At 33.9% G+C, this 16,030-nt stretch overlaps 1 protein-coding gene across 2 annotated transcripts in view; it reads left to right on the top strand.

The window, feature by feature from the left end:
• LOC111057785 overlaps positions 1-16,030 on the top strand; it is a 69,208-nt gene that overhangs the window by 42,451 nt on the left and 10,727 nt on the right. For both annotated transcript variants that reach the window (XM_022345254.2, XM_022345261.2), the window contains exon 2: positions 362-524. In XM_022345254.2, coding sequence (XP_022200946.2) covers positions 362-524 — 163 coding nt within the window. The remainder of the gene's footprint in view (positions 1-361; positions 525-16,030) is intronic.

Here is a 16,030-nt window from a genome sequence, read left to right as displayed (position 1 = left end):
TCAGCGTCCACACACGCAATTACAAAATTTATAGCCGCTACACCATTGACTCAGTACAAGATTCACTCTACATGTGTGAAGCCTTCAAATCACGCTCCACAGTATTAAAGAACTCTTGTCCCACTGAGAACTAATATCAATGGTACCATTGAAAAATTCCTTTTAGAAGTAATTATTTCTACTTCTTTCGTGATTTTAAGCATTTTGATCAAGCAATTTCGGTCTTATCCACTTTTGTTTCAATCTAATTAATTTTTCCTTATGTTTTGAATTGCTTTATGTTCTCTTTCAGTTTTACTTCTCCTTTATTTTTGTCCTGATTTGATTTTAATTTTTTTTTTTTTGGTTCTTGTTTTGTTAGAGTGAGGGCTGCGGGATGCGGTGGTTCCAGAGGGGGTCGCATGCGTCCGCCAGTGCCGAGGCAGACGCCTCCCCCCGCCTGCTGAGTCTGTCCCCCCTGCGACAGGATGGGGATGCGGCCACTCCACACCTGGCCACTCCACATTCACACAGCTCACGGCTAGGTCCGATTTACATCACTACTATTTCCTTATTTTTATCAATCTTCACCTATTTTCTTTGATTCACAAGATAAACTTAAATCTTAATCTGTGATACAGAATATTATGAAAATTGGTTAAGCACTAAATAATAGGTTTTGTTTCATAATCATCACATTTCCTCCTGAAGACTCATTCTCTCTGTCTCCATCTCATCATACTATTTCATTGAACTTCATATCGTCGAATAAAATTGAAAAAATGGAAGAAATTTCGGGCAAGATTTCCTGTTTCTTCTTATATTGAAATTGTATCTGTTCGATTTATCCAATGACCAATAGTTTGATGATTTTTTAAGATTAATGAATGAATGAATAGATTATTGATCAGTTGGGCTCAGCTAGACTCAAGATTGTTTATGGTTTATTGGCTTCAGCAGTGAAAATTGTTCTACAGTGATTCTATACACTCCAAACTTTTTGATTGATGTATTGAAAGACGCTATTAAAATTTGAATTGATACAGCGATAGCAATAGTTAATTATTATGATAAAGTTGTGTTTTTCCTAGTTCTTCCCAAGTCTTAGTTCAAGACCTAATGAAATATGTTTCTAAAATGAACTACTCGTATACGCAACGTTACAGGACAACCTTTGAGCAATTTCATTCAAATAGAGTTATTACATATATCATTACAGTTTGATGATTAAGTTAAAACATCTCATTAATTTTAGAAAAAAAAGTATTACCATATTTCATTGGACACAGAAGTCTATCCATTCATATTTCTCATTTATTTCAATAGGGCTACTTGAAAGTATCAGTTACATATAATTACTATTACGTAATACCCTTATTTTTTTGTTAATTTATTCAATTCATGAATAGTTTCCGCTAAAAACGCCATTATCAAGTTTCAAAATTTATCAATTCAAAACTAGGATTGGGTTGTGGAATCCAATCCTTAATTCGGGTGAAACTTTTATGTGTAGCGTGAAGCGACCAGAATTTTGATTCATTTTCGCGACGGAGATTCAATACTGCAGTTTTTTCTATGCCTTTAATTAGTTCACTCCAGTCGTGACATAAACCAAATGATTTGATATTGTACTCTTGAAATATCTGTTTTTTACAAGTTTCTTGTCACATAGTTACAGTCATTCCTCTTAGAGTCCTAGAAGAAAGTTTATTTCATGTACTTCAACATTTCATCAGTCGTGAATGACATAAAATTATTGTCCATCGCTCTTCGGATTTTGGGAGAAATATTTTTCAGACTTGGAAGTGGGACTACTGTAACTTTCTCATAATCTAGTTGTTGAGTGTCATCCTATTTTCTATTCATGGCGAATATAGCGTTCCACTTATCTCATTTTCACTCTAGTTGAGCCATTCTTGTAGATTCCCGTTGTACAGGCCTTCAACGGCATTCTTCTTTTTATCATTTCGCAAAACCAACTAATTTGTCTACTCCGGATTTCGAGCTGCGTATTCAGATTGCTGCTGAACGTAGGAGTTTTTTTATGTATGACTTTGAATGTTGTTGGGACACGAATCACATTCATATGAATAGTATATGTGTGTATAATTTGAACACACACTAGAATAGGATAAGTGTGTCAGATTGTATAGTAGGCTACATGCGTACAATGAAAATGCATTAATTCGCTAGAAGACTGTCATTGGCCGCATCTTCTCTTCACAGACATATCGTCTCTCTCTCTCTTTGATGTTTGCTTTTTCACCACAATGTCTTCTGCAATAACTCTACTTTGCGTGACCAACAGCGTGTGAGAACTCGGTAATGTTCTCCCACATTAGAAGCTTCATCCTCCTAATAGAAAAACCTTTCATTATAATTATTGAAAAGGAATAGCAATATTATTATTCTCAACAAAACCTCAGGAAAGGAGAGAGAATGAGGCATGGAGTATGAGAAGCATAGACGACAAGGTGAAGAAGGCAAAGTTGAAGAAGAAGGAGAAGTAAAAGAATTTGAATAATTAGAAGATTATTATTAATATGAAAATCAATCAAGGTTTAAACTCTCAGTTGTGACAGGTTTTCTCAATTTTTCAATTTTCTGTGAGTAATTATTCCTTTATGATGAGTACGGTATTGATGTTTTCATTCCTGTGAAGCTTTCAATTAATCTGTTTGTTCTAAAACATACATTCTAAACTGCGTTCAAGTTAGTTTGAGAGAGAATAATCAATTAATTGAAAGTATATAATTATTTATCATTAGATTTAGAGTTTCAATTCAAACGGGATTCCAGTCTAATGTATACTACTGTCAAATAGCTTATTTTTATCATTGGTTATTTCGCTGTGATGGTTCCGAGAATAATCCTATAATTCTATTATAGGTTATCCAGTAATGCTCCAAATATCAACTCCAATCAATAGATCAAAACCTTTTCATTCTCTTTACTGTCAACTATTGGATAGGTAGGATCATATGTCATAGCTAACCAAATATTGGTTCATGAAGATTCTAGAGCAGGGGTTGGTCGATGATTTTTGATTTTGGTGAAGTCAAATCGATCAATGAAACTTGGATTCACCTCCCACTGTAACAATTTAGAAAACAATCCCATGTACCTTTGTAGTTAATTAGCTATTATGAATCATTTTCTACTCCCTTGGCAAATAGGATGAATCAGGAATAATTTTAAAAGTGAGAGCATGCTTGATCGATGTTCAATTTTCTTGAATTATTTTTTTACAAACTAATTATCCGCAGCTTATTACTGTACTTGTACAGCAAAGTCAATCAAGCTTCGATTACCTCCAGTAATTACCACTACATTACCAGGCTGTAATGGGATATTGTCCTAGTGGTTCTACACGCAACAACCAAAACCCAATCTATCTGCCACAAAGCAATTTGAAATGTGAGCTTAGTGGTATTGATACCATACTCCATGCTGTAATACTTTGAATTCGACACACACATATGCAGCCACAGAGCAAGTGAGAGCGTCAAATGTGTCTTTTTCAACACGTGAAAAAAGAGTGTGATGAATGGACACGGTAACGTTTACCTTGGCTGCAGTCCTACTGCTGCTGCTGCTACTGGTCCATTGTTGTTAGCTGAAAGTCGTGAAATTGAATTCTCAAGACAATTTATCCATCCATTACAAAGGCCATCAAACCCTCTCTTGATAATGGCACATGGACAGCAGTGTCACGAATTACCTCGCTCTCACTCTCGCCCAACCGAAATTGATCTCTCTTTCTTAATTGGAATGAACTTAATTATTGTACTTTTTGTCGTACGGTTTTATTGTTTCGGCGATGAATGTTCCAAAGAAATAAATTAGCTACAACCAGAGAGTATAGAATGTAACATTCATGTACGTTACATGCATTACATTCATGTTACATTCTATATTATCTGGGTAACTTCAACATGAAATGTTCAGCACCAAGTTCTCGTATATCACCATTGAATAAGAATGGTATGTTTTCTCTATGTTATCACGAACTGGGTGACAAATCTCCAGAATCATTATTCTGTAGAAGTAAAATATGAGTAAATCACTTCGCTTATATGGGCTACTTGATTTAAATTAAAACAATATAAAACTTTTAGTACCCTTCTATTAAAAACTTCAAAATATGTTAGGCCTACTACTTGTTACTACCAAGTTACATCTCAACTTGAAAATGAACTATGGTCGAAAGTAGCTGTTAAAATATTTTAAAGTTTTTAATAAGAGGGTACTAAAAGTTTTATATTGTTTTTAATATGAGTAGAATATTTCCATAATCAAAATTATTTGATTAGCTTTCATTCATAATTAATTCTAGATCATGCATCTTTGGAAAGTTTGAGTTCCTTGATTAAATTCAATTTGTTAGTTCTCTCCTGAGGACCATTTTTTGAAAACTTCTTCTCGTATTTCTACTCTGAGAATAATTCATGAGGATTCAAAATCTGTCTCTTTCATCTGGAAATTATAACCTTCAAATGAATGAAAACTGAGTATTTGAGAGAATCTGCTACGGTACCGCTTTCAGTTTTCCCAAAAATTATTTTAATTTCTATTTGGGTACGAGTATACTAACATATTCTAGATCTAGATTCTAGAAGATAGCCCAGCTGAGCAACTCATAAAATTGATCGTAACTATATTGGTATGAGCATCTAGATTTTTGTCTTCATAGTGCTATCCATACTTTTGTATTTGCTGTCAAAATGTTTCAAAGGAGGGTTGAGTTTTTTTGCAAACAAGTTTGGAGAAGTGGACACCATCAAGCTCTCAGCTTCAATTGACTCAAGGTCAAGGTCCTTGCATGAAAAGGGCTGATTTGGTGATGGGGGGGGGAGTGGCTTGACGAATGATGATGATGGACTAACGAGATGAGAAAGATAAAAGACTGGATTGGATGAGAACAACGACCTTTTGGAGAATGTAGCTGTTGTAATTATAGTTGTCAATCAATATTACTGAGGAGCATTCAACACTAGAAGGTTACTTGTCAGTGATACCCCAAGCTAAGTTGTCATAACAACATGTAACTGATCCACCAGGCTATGATCTTTTGAAAATGCCTTGTTACCTTGTTCAAACCTCAAAGCACATTTTACTTTCATCAACGTCATTCTTTTTTCTCTTCCATAGTATCTTAGAGTTTAAAAATATAAATCTGAGTACCCTTTTAAATAAAAAATAATCCAAAAGGGTACTTGAATTTATATTTTCATTTATATTAAAAGTAGCCCTAAAGAAAAAAGACAGTTTTTCATATTTTCTTCTCAATTCTTTTTCTCTTCCCTCAATTTTTCTTCTCAATTCTTTATCTTAACCTTCCGGTAGTCGCGCCCTACTATATCGCACGAGCAGTCGCGTGTTGTACTTTTTACAACATCCAATTTCCAAGTGTTTTGTACTCTGATTACTGTCATAACATATTAATTAATTGTATAATTACTTTTCCATCTTCTTTGATTATTTTACGCCTATGAACATTTGGATGATTACCATTTTATAGCCCAATAAGGTACACCAAGCAAAGCCATAAATTCTGTGTTATTGGTTCGTTTACAGTCCCCGTTAACAGTCTTTCCTTATCTTATGCACAGTGTGACTTATGCACTGTCGCGACTAAATGGCACCTAAAGACTGAACCATTGCTCGGTTGATACTGCAACTCAGTGGAGTGATGGGGAGAAAGTTTTGGAATGCTTAGGTGACTCAGTCACTGACATCACCCCATCCAATAGTTTAGTGCAGCAAAAAAACTGACACTGTTGTACTTTTTACAACAGCGCGACTTCCGGAAGGTTGAAATTTTTCATGTTTTAACTCAGCTCTTTTATTTTTCACCTCTATCTCCCATTCTCCCTCTTTCAATAGCTATCTATCTGTGACCCAACTCTGAAACTACAGTTTCGAACTCCTATGATCTCATGTAGCCTACACTATACCTTTTGTCTTCTCCAGTTTCATTTTCTCAATTCCTCAAGTGTTGCTTTTCCAAAATCATTTTTCGTCAGTCTCATGGCTCTCTACCATACTAAACTATGACATCTACTCCTCACTCAAATATAATCACATGAAGTTTTCTTCACGTCTCTCATTCAGTTCACTCCATCTACTCCAACCTACCGAGAATCTTCTATTGAAAATATCAATCACTACTACCAAATTCAGAAATGAATTACCTACTCAACACTGTGTGGTTCAAAACATTTGGTGCTATGTCGTTTCATATGGAAAGGATAATATGCAAATAACAAGTCTATTGAAGATTGAAGGTTGACAAAGAGAACGAAAAATGTCATACTGTATATTTTAATCCGTTCGAGGCTACCTTTTATAAATCAAACTATCTATATTCTCCCTTTCTCTTATTTTTATACAAAAAGGAGTATTGTCTACTTTTGCGTTAGGTATTCTCCGATAATAATCATTATATTGCACTTCTTCCACTTTTGGTTACTGCAGTTGATAAAGTACCAGCAACCGATAGCTGACAAAGTACCTAACAACAAATTACACCGTAATGGTACTTGAGAGAAACTTTCTCTTATATCTATACCCAGCTATATACCATTTTTATATATGTTAACATTCAATTCAATAATGACAGCTTATTATCGCATAAACAAGTTACGTAGGATATGCGCAACTAATGGAACTGTATTGAACAACTCGCTCGACTGTGAAATGGCTACTGTCTCAGATCTCAGGTCTCAGTATTGAACGACTGTACCGGATTACTCCCGGATTTTTCTTCCTGTACGACCATATACATACAGTACTTATATGACCGGATACTAGAGTCAATATCTATCTTTATAAATTCTTCCGCAACAGCCTATTCCTTCCTGAGCATTGCTGGGAGTTTTTCAAGCTGGGATTCGATAGCAGCTTGGACTCGCATTGGTACGATCTATAAATCAGAAGAGAAGTAGGCTACTTTGCGCCAGGCAGCTAGTAGCAGCTATCCGGTAGGCTGGCCTATAAGTTGTGAGGCATGCGTTGGACAGACAACAGCTGCTTCCGAGTTACTCGGCAACAAACATACTTTTGTACTTAGCAGCAGGATATATTGAGATTTGATGTTGTCACTATCATAATCAGCAGTGACATTATGTCATTCAACTCAACTATCAACACTGATTTCACTGAAATCTGAGGTTGCCAGTATCATAAAATAAGTTGTGTCATTGTTGATTAATGGTCAACTATCAATCCTGATTATGAAAATTGTTAATGGGTGTTCAAGTTGTACTGTTGACTCATTTCTTTTCATTATTAATGTTATCTCATTGTTGGGACCACATCGATTAGATGAGTTTGAGAAAAGATAAAAGAGTTTAATTCAATATTGATTATAAGTAGATAAGAGGGGAGATGAGAAAATGATTTACTAATAAGAATTTAATTAAGCATAATCTTGAAACAAAACTATACTTAAATAATATCCTTATACTTGAGGCTGTGCAAAGGCTAAAAATAAACTTTCTTCTCGTGATATTTTTCCAAGTTTTTTGATTTGTATATCATCAAGCTATCAAAATGAAAAAGTTTTCTTAGGAAAACATTTTTTCCGATCATTACTTTTTGAGATATGAGCGACTGAAGTTTGAATTTTTGGGACAGAAGATTTCAAATTCGGTACGATATAAATCCATGAAATTTAGAGGATGATTCTTCATGGTATTGTTGATCCAGTAAAACAAAAATTTTCTGGAAATATCAATTTTTGGAAAAGTTATTCAATTTACAAAAAATAACCAAAAATAACTCATGTGATGACACATTACTATAGCTCTACCTCTGCTGTCAATAGCTAATCTATCCTGCAGGGTCGAGTGATAAGGTTTAAGGTTTCCATTGGTGCGGTTGAAGACCAAAACCAGGTTGGTCTAGGTCTATCATATAGAGGTGTATGGAATAGATTTGTTTTGATACATTTCTTCATAGTATCTTATTGAACTGAACTCGTTGTACCTTGATTCACGTATTTATACACTCTTGTACCAGGTGATATCAAGCCTCCTACCACATTAACGAGTTCTTTTTCACTCAGGAACAGCTCAAATAATAATATTTCCATAGGATCGATTTTCAATTTGGGAGTTTCTGATTCAGGTATTAATAAATAGCGCACAAATTGCGAAAATGGCACCTATATGCACATAGGAAAAATAAAATTTGATCGTAACTTGAATCTAGTCCAATTTGGATTATTAGAAATCAATTCTCCAAATACCATTAATATATCCATTACAGAGATGACCATTGATAGCGGCAGTGGTGTTCAGCAAAATATCTTGATTTACTGTATTAGAAATACATTGATTCCTAGAGCTTTCAACAGTTGGTGCTGAACACTGATTTTATAACACAAAATTCCGGTGAATTTAGAAATTTACCATTTAGAAATTATTGCATTCAGAGTTCAACCTAGATCTAGAGAAGTTTTGCAATGGTCATAGAAATACAAATATTTTGCTTTTGTTGCAATTTGAAAATTCCTTTCCGAGCAATAGGCCTACTATAGGAATGGAGTTGTGTGCCAAACATGCTTTTCTCCTATCGGCAGTTGTAGATTCCTTACCAGGGTGCTATTGACCTCGACCAGTCAAGGTCATCAAAGCCTATCAGCCCAATCAGTCTGTCTGAATGCTCCTGTTCATTACATATAACAACATATGTATCAATCATAACAAATCATAGTAATCTACTTGAAAAAATTAATCTAATCTAATCCCCTGTGAATAGAAAGGGCTGTAGTTGTTGCTTGTTATTGTGATTTTGATATTCAGGAAAAACTTTATCAAACGTTTGATACAGGATTATATTGAGATGAAACTCTAGATGAATTCGTATTTTCGAATTTATTCGAAATGAACTAGAACTGGAGGACTGTTATAAAATTGCAATAATATTTCCAAATATTGCCTCAGTATATTGAAACTGATGATTAAAGGATAATAAACTCTCAGAGATCAGATCAGATACCTCTTATTTCAGATCACTGAACAATTACATGTACGGAGATTCAATACGACAATACTATATGTCTGGGAAGAGGGTTTTCTTTTCTTATTCATATGAATAAGTAAACTTGATTTGGAGAAAATTATGAAAGTTAATCAGAAGGCTATAAAAATTACTTATATCAGATAACTTATTTGAAACCAGCAATCCGGCATCCATAAAATATATCATGTATTACTTCTCCTAGATTTACTAGACAATTAATTTTTAAATATTATTTAAATCAGATAATACATTTTTTATTTATTGAATAAATTTGAAATTTTATTTATTATTTAAATTACATAAATTAGACAATTTAGTGACATTAATCAAAGTAAAGTGGTGTTATTTCTCCACAACGTTGTGTTGGCATGTTCCCCAATCAGATTGCTCCATAACGCCAGCAAACTTTGAATTTTCTTTGATTGAAAATAATGTCCTTATAGTCAACCGCACAAAAATAGTCCGATTGGAATTGGTACAGATGAATACAACGTTGCCAGAAAATAACAGATCAAAGTTGTTCAAATCTGATTATAAATGAGATTTGATTAATATTTTTGTAATTAATACACCTGACGAATTGGTAACATGTATGGATGCGGGAGTGTGAGAGAGGACTAATCAGTTCCAATTTCCACCGGACTAATTTTGTGCGACTGACTATAATAATTATTTCCAGCAATGCAGTTCAAAATAGCAGTTCAATGCAGTTCGAATTGAATATTTCCGTTGTAACTATCGGATTGACCGTTGTAATGAACTCAGTCCAGCTTGCATCAGTACCTATTTATGAAACTTCCTGATGATAGAGAGGAGAATCTTTCCATTGTAGGTAATGGTCGATTACCTGCTCTGAAAACAATGAGATTCTGTGATCGTGTAACAAACTGATCTGGACATGTCTCGATATCTCAAGCAACAAGATTTTATCGATTGTCACGATCTCATTCGCGTATTAACGATGCGAGAAATCTTACAGCAGTGGGATATTTGATTGTTTTTGCTCCGTAAGAATCGTGCAATTGTTTGGATGTTACTAATCCAGTAGACCAGCAATGGAAATTGTACTATTTTTTCAATTATTTAGATTGGTGGGAACTCCAATCCTGCCGATTCATCTTATTAGTGAAAATTGGTTTTCCTCAGATGATTAGTATATTTTCTCATACTGAATGAAATAGCATATTCATTTTCATCTTGTTGTAAGGCCGACCGCATTAGAAATACAGCAAAAATATTGATTTGGAATTCAGATGGATTCATACATTTTTTTCGAACAAAACAATAGTGATCTTTCCATTTTTCCGCATCCATTTTGCTCATATATATTAGCATTATTTGCTTTACTCTGAATATTTATTTACATGTCATTCAATTATGTCTTATGTAAAAATTTAGTGAGTAAACTTAGTAAAAGTATAAGTTTTGATTCTTGACCGAGCGAAGTGAGGTCTAAGATTCAAGTCGACAGTTTGGCATTACTCTTAATGTTTAAATTTTTGAATGTTTAAATGTTTATATGTTTATATGTTGCGCATTCACGGCGAAACGCGGTAATAGATTTTCATGAAATTTGACAGGTATGTTCCTTTTTTGATTGCGCGTCGACGTATATACAAGGTTTTTGGAAATTTTGCACTTCAAGGATAATATAAAAGGAAAAAGGAGCCTCCTTCATACGCCAATATTAGAGTAAAAATCAGACTATAGAATTATTATTCATCATAAATCAGCTGACAAGTGATTACACAGATGTGTGGAGAAGCCAGTCTATTGCTGTATTTCCATAAGTTCTATGATTTTCAATCAGGTACTTGTGCATGTGAATACTGCGTGAGGTCTACTGTTCACAGAACTACTAGTATGTAACATAAATATGTAAGCAAAATTTTTAATTACATTAGAGTGCTACCCTACGACTCACTGCCTACATAGATAGAGAACATCTATATAGTTTCATTAGTATTCATCATGAGATTAAAAATTGGAATTCAAATTAAAAAAAAATAAAAAGCAAGGGAAAATTAGTTCAAACACCATGAATATATCATAAATTTTACAAATTGATACATCATACAAAACTGTACTGCGAATTAAATTTCCTTCTGCACTGCCAACAAAAGAGAAAACTAGAGTGTTGGCAGTGCAGAAGGAAATTTAATTCGCAGTACAGTTTTGTATGATGTATCAATTTGTAAAATTTATGATATATTCATGGTGTTTGAACTAATTTTCCCTTGCTTTTTATTTTTTTTTAAATTTGAATTCCAATTTTTAATCTCATGATGAATACTAATGAAACTATATAGATGTTCTCTATCTAGATATTCAAGGAGACTTGAATGAAAGATAGAAGTTCAAATGCGAAGTTCAAGTGTTCAGAGATTCAACAATGCATCCTCGTAAACGAACTGCTATTAGCCTATGTAGATGAGCATTGGCTTCGACAAACGCCAAAATCCACCATAAGAGCCTTGTTCAATAAATTGAAATTCATTTCCTATATCGAGCGTTATTAGAAACTTCCAATCGCATTCATGTCATATCATTGAGAATTTATCACAAATGAACTTTGCTTCATTCTCAATAACACAATTATAATCCATTATCGGTTTGAATTGTGGCTGTTAGAACTAGTCTTCCGTAAGAGAATGCACATCTGAAAAGCACAGATAAGTAGAATCAAGCGCCCTGTCATGGTGGAATGAGTTTCAATCAATAGAGTATTGGATGCATCTATTCACCCGTCAATTTTTTAATTAATTTTGTAGACGTCTACTCTGTAATCGCAGCTGAACGCCAATTCATTGCATTCATTCAAGCGGTGAAATATCGCTTTTTCAATAATTAATCGCACTTCTATAATTGAGACACTCAACACAACGAAAATTGATTCTCTTGTTAATTTTCCTCTCAACTAACTCATACTTTTACAAAAATTTTATAAGTTTCAAAACACTTCTCAAATGTCTTGAGCCATATATAGCTTCTGTTACGTCATTTTTGCTTATAAGGAAATTATTCAGAAAAAATAAGCCCGTTTTCAATTAATTCTATAAAAAATCACCGAAAAAATTATGTGTTTACTACGCTATCACTTCCTCCGCCCTAGATAAATAATGTTACTAAACCAGTTTATAATTATTTGGCTCTGGAACAAATTGATTAATCTAAGTATGGAAAGTAGATGTGACTTTGACGATCAAAACACTCATTTAGATTACAGTGTTCTATACGTATAGTAATGCGTATTAGAATTGGTTAAATTTCTATACAAAGTCTCTGGAATGATTGTTATTGATTAAATTATTACACATTATTTATCCATATTTCTCCATAGTATTATTACAAATATTTCTCAATTTCCGGTGTAGCCTACTGTAATAATATTACATCAGGGGAGTACTGAAATTGATAGAATTAGGAAAAGGACATAGGACATGGTACTGTCCTCCACTATAACAAGTATATACCATCTGTTAGGTAACACAGGTGAAACACATCTAAACTATGTGTTTAATGACAATGAAGAATTTTATTCTATTCTATTAGACGATTCTACTAACTTTAAGAATTTATTTCATTAAAATATATTGTTGATACCTTGTCAGAACTTGTTTGTTGTTATTATTGTAATTGATAGAATGAATGATAGGTCATCAATTGATACACTCAAAGTATTGTAGCATGGAATTTTGAAGATGTGCATATTGAAAAGTAATGTTTAGTTTCTGGCAGTATGATAATTATATAAATATTTATAGAATATTGCAATGTGACATTGAAAACAAAGTTCATCGACCGGAGTACTCCTACAGAAACTGATTTCCTATAAAATTCCAAAACATAACAATTGAGTAGTCTAAGTAGAAATAAATAATTATGATTATCTATAATTGATTTTAAAAACATGTTTACTACTAAAAATAGTAGATATTAAACCACAGATTTATAATATCCGAAACCGGTATCTCGATTTTTAATAAATTTGTGTTTTTACAATATCTAGTCTTTCAACACAATAATATCACTTTCACAATTACTCAGAAATTGAAATAAATAATTTATTAGTGATCGGTTTTAAAATATTATAGAACAATAAAATAAACTTTGGAGAGTGATTTTGTAAGAATGGCGAATGAGAAAAGATTGAAAATAAAACTAGCAATCTATCTGTCGAAAGTTTTAGGCTATTAGGCAATTGCATTAGGAATATTTAGTGTCAATCATGTATGTAATACGTATTATGACAGAATGGAGTTATAATATCGTCAAGTATGTTCTTCGTTCTGTGAGCAATCAGCAGAATGATGCTAAAAGCTATTAGTTTCAAATATGAGTTTCGGCCCAAAAGCCCATAATAGGCCACAGCTGACAGCAATAACGGTGAAAATGCACAAGCTAGTTGCGTAAGAACCGCAGACTTGCAGTGTGGAGTATGGAAGCGGTAAAGCACAGACGCGGGCCATACACGACAACAATAATATAGGTGTGTTCGTTGAACGTCTTGACCTAAACTGTGAACCGTACATTCCAAACTTCGAGCCTCCAGCAGATCCCCACCCTCCTACCACTCCGCGTTGTCACACTAGGTCACACACACACTATCGTAACTATACTTCTATCCATACCATACAGATATATTACGATCGAAATAACAATTTACTTCAATCGGAATCAGGACTAGGATATCACACAAAGATTAATCGCATTCTTGAACACAATTAGATATATAGAAAAGTGTTGGTTCAATAAATTGAATGAAGGTAGTCAAACAGAAGGACAGATGTGTAAAAATAAAATGTCTCATTACGAAGGTTGTGATTCGAAGTTCTAAATGGAGCTGATGAGCAAATCGAAGGAAGAGCGTTGCATTCCATTCAATTGATTACCATGCCTCAATAAATGAGAGGGCTCAACTCCAGTTCAGGCTACTAGGACAAACATATACAGGAAAATACATCAACAATATTAGCAAATCTCAACTAGAATGATTCATAGAGATCCTGTTTGAGTGATTCGGAGAAATTGACGGAGAATGCAGTGAGAAGAATGGTGAAGATCAGAGTTGAATACATAATGATAATTATAATCATTGTATGTCACTTTAATAGTATACCTGGCATCAGAGAAAACTTCTATACTGTATTCTGTGCTAGCATGCAACCCGTAACAACATTATTTTAGGATATCTATTGTATGCTTGAATGTCAATAATTAAAAGTTATCTTCCATCTTTTCTCAGTTCTCTTCGAATTGATTCTATGCTGAACTGCTTATATTTTTTCTAGATTATTATTTATTCTTGAAGAAAACTTTAACGAACTCCGTTAAGATTGATTTATCCTTATTTTCTAAACTAGGTCGCGAACCCATTGCATGGAGAAACAGCGAGAGTAAGAAGACATATGAGTTTTGAAGTGAGAGAGCAGCTAGACATGGAAAGAAAGAAGGCAATCGAAAGCAATAACTATCAACGAAACGTAAATTTTCCATCACCTCCATCTCTCTACTAGTTACTGCTCTCGACGCTCGATCAACATTCAGAACACGACATTTCATTTTGGAATGCTGAATAGAAAATTCAATCCCTCCATCGCTGAATACAAAAATGTTCGCTGAGGAGATTCAAAAGCATCCAGACCGAGGTCACTGACTCAAATTCACGTTAAATGTCGTCTTTAGAGTCGACAACTTAACTAGTCAACATACCATTCGATAAGTAATGCACTCACTCTCCTATTACTTTGCTGCTTATTCAGAGATATGTTAGAAATGCAAGTGACTTCAACTATATACTATATATAGTCTTGTTTGGGATTGTTAATCTTTCAAAAGTATGCCACGAAAGTTTCATTTGTAGTTTGTTGTTATATCTCTGTTGGTGGCAATTGACAAGTTTGAGCTGGAGGAGAAATTCTTAGATTCACATCTCTCATAGAGAATTACTTCGCGAGTATAGGATGAATGCAATGAGGATATATTAAAAATTTTATACAGTCACAATATCTATCTTGTGATTTTAAAATCAAATGATGATTTGATTTATCTCCAAAGAATATCGTAGGGTGATTCTCAAAGGCCAATTTCCAATTTTTCATTTTCTTCTAAGAGTAGAAAAATGAGAAATAGGCTATACTTCCTAGAGTAGGATGATACTTTCTGTCAGAGATAGCCATAGATAGATCATAAATATCATAGGTGGGTAACTCTAATAATTGATCAGTTGCGACCTGAAAACTCTGACACCAGACCTGAGCCAGCCAGGTCTCTCGATATTATTATTATTATAGGTAACTTTGAGGTATTAATAGGTTCACAAGAAAAGATATGACAAATTCATCTCTGAAACTTCGATTTATTTTTCTGAGGATGATATCCACATGATCTCTAAGTTTGTGCGTAGGTAATGAGACAGATGATCATGAGAGCGACTTTCAATCTCATAAATGGTAATAAGAGGAGTTCAGCTCTTAAAAAGTGGTCACCCTTACAACGGGAGTAGCAGGCGCATGGAACTTACCTTATTTTATTTCTATCTGCGCGACCACGAAAGCAAACGCTTGCCAATTTGCTTTTGATTTCTAGATTCACTATCTCCACTATTCTCTTCCGAGAATTATAAAATAACATTCAGATAATAATTATGTCAATCATCTTCAATAAATCTGTATAGACCCTATGCCCATCAAGAATCATTCAAATCGTCTCTCCAGGACAGTTTTCGTGGTACATCAGATAAATGTAAAGGCTAACATAAAACGTGAGATAGCTTCCAATTTTATAATATCAGAGTGAATGAGTAGATTATTAGTGTTATGAAGGCACAAACTTACTCATAACGGTAAGAATTTTAGAATGAATTGTATAGAGCCACCATCTCTATTGATGAATTGACAGGAGTGACAACAATACAAAAGTTAACAATGAATTGAAGTAGAGAAGCGAACAATAAAATACAGATTCACCGTTATAAGAAGGATCATGCATTTCTCGCGCGGACGCGGGTGTGTGTAAGTACCGG

Source organism: Nilaparvata lugens, chromosome 2 (genome assembly GCF_014356525.2).
Source record: "Nilaparvata lugens isolate BPH chromosome 2, ASM1435652v1, whole genome shotgun sequence".
Classification (NCBI taxonomy): domain Eukaryota; kingdom Metazoa; phylum Arthropoda; class Insecta; order Hemiptera; family Delphacidae; genus Nilaparvata; species Nilaparvata lugens.
The sequence above is the reverse complement of the archived record's forward strand: the minus strand, read 5'-3'. Positions and strand labels throughout refer to the sequence as shown.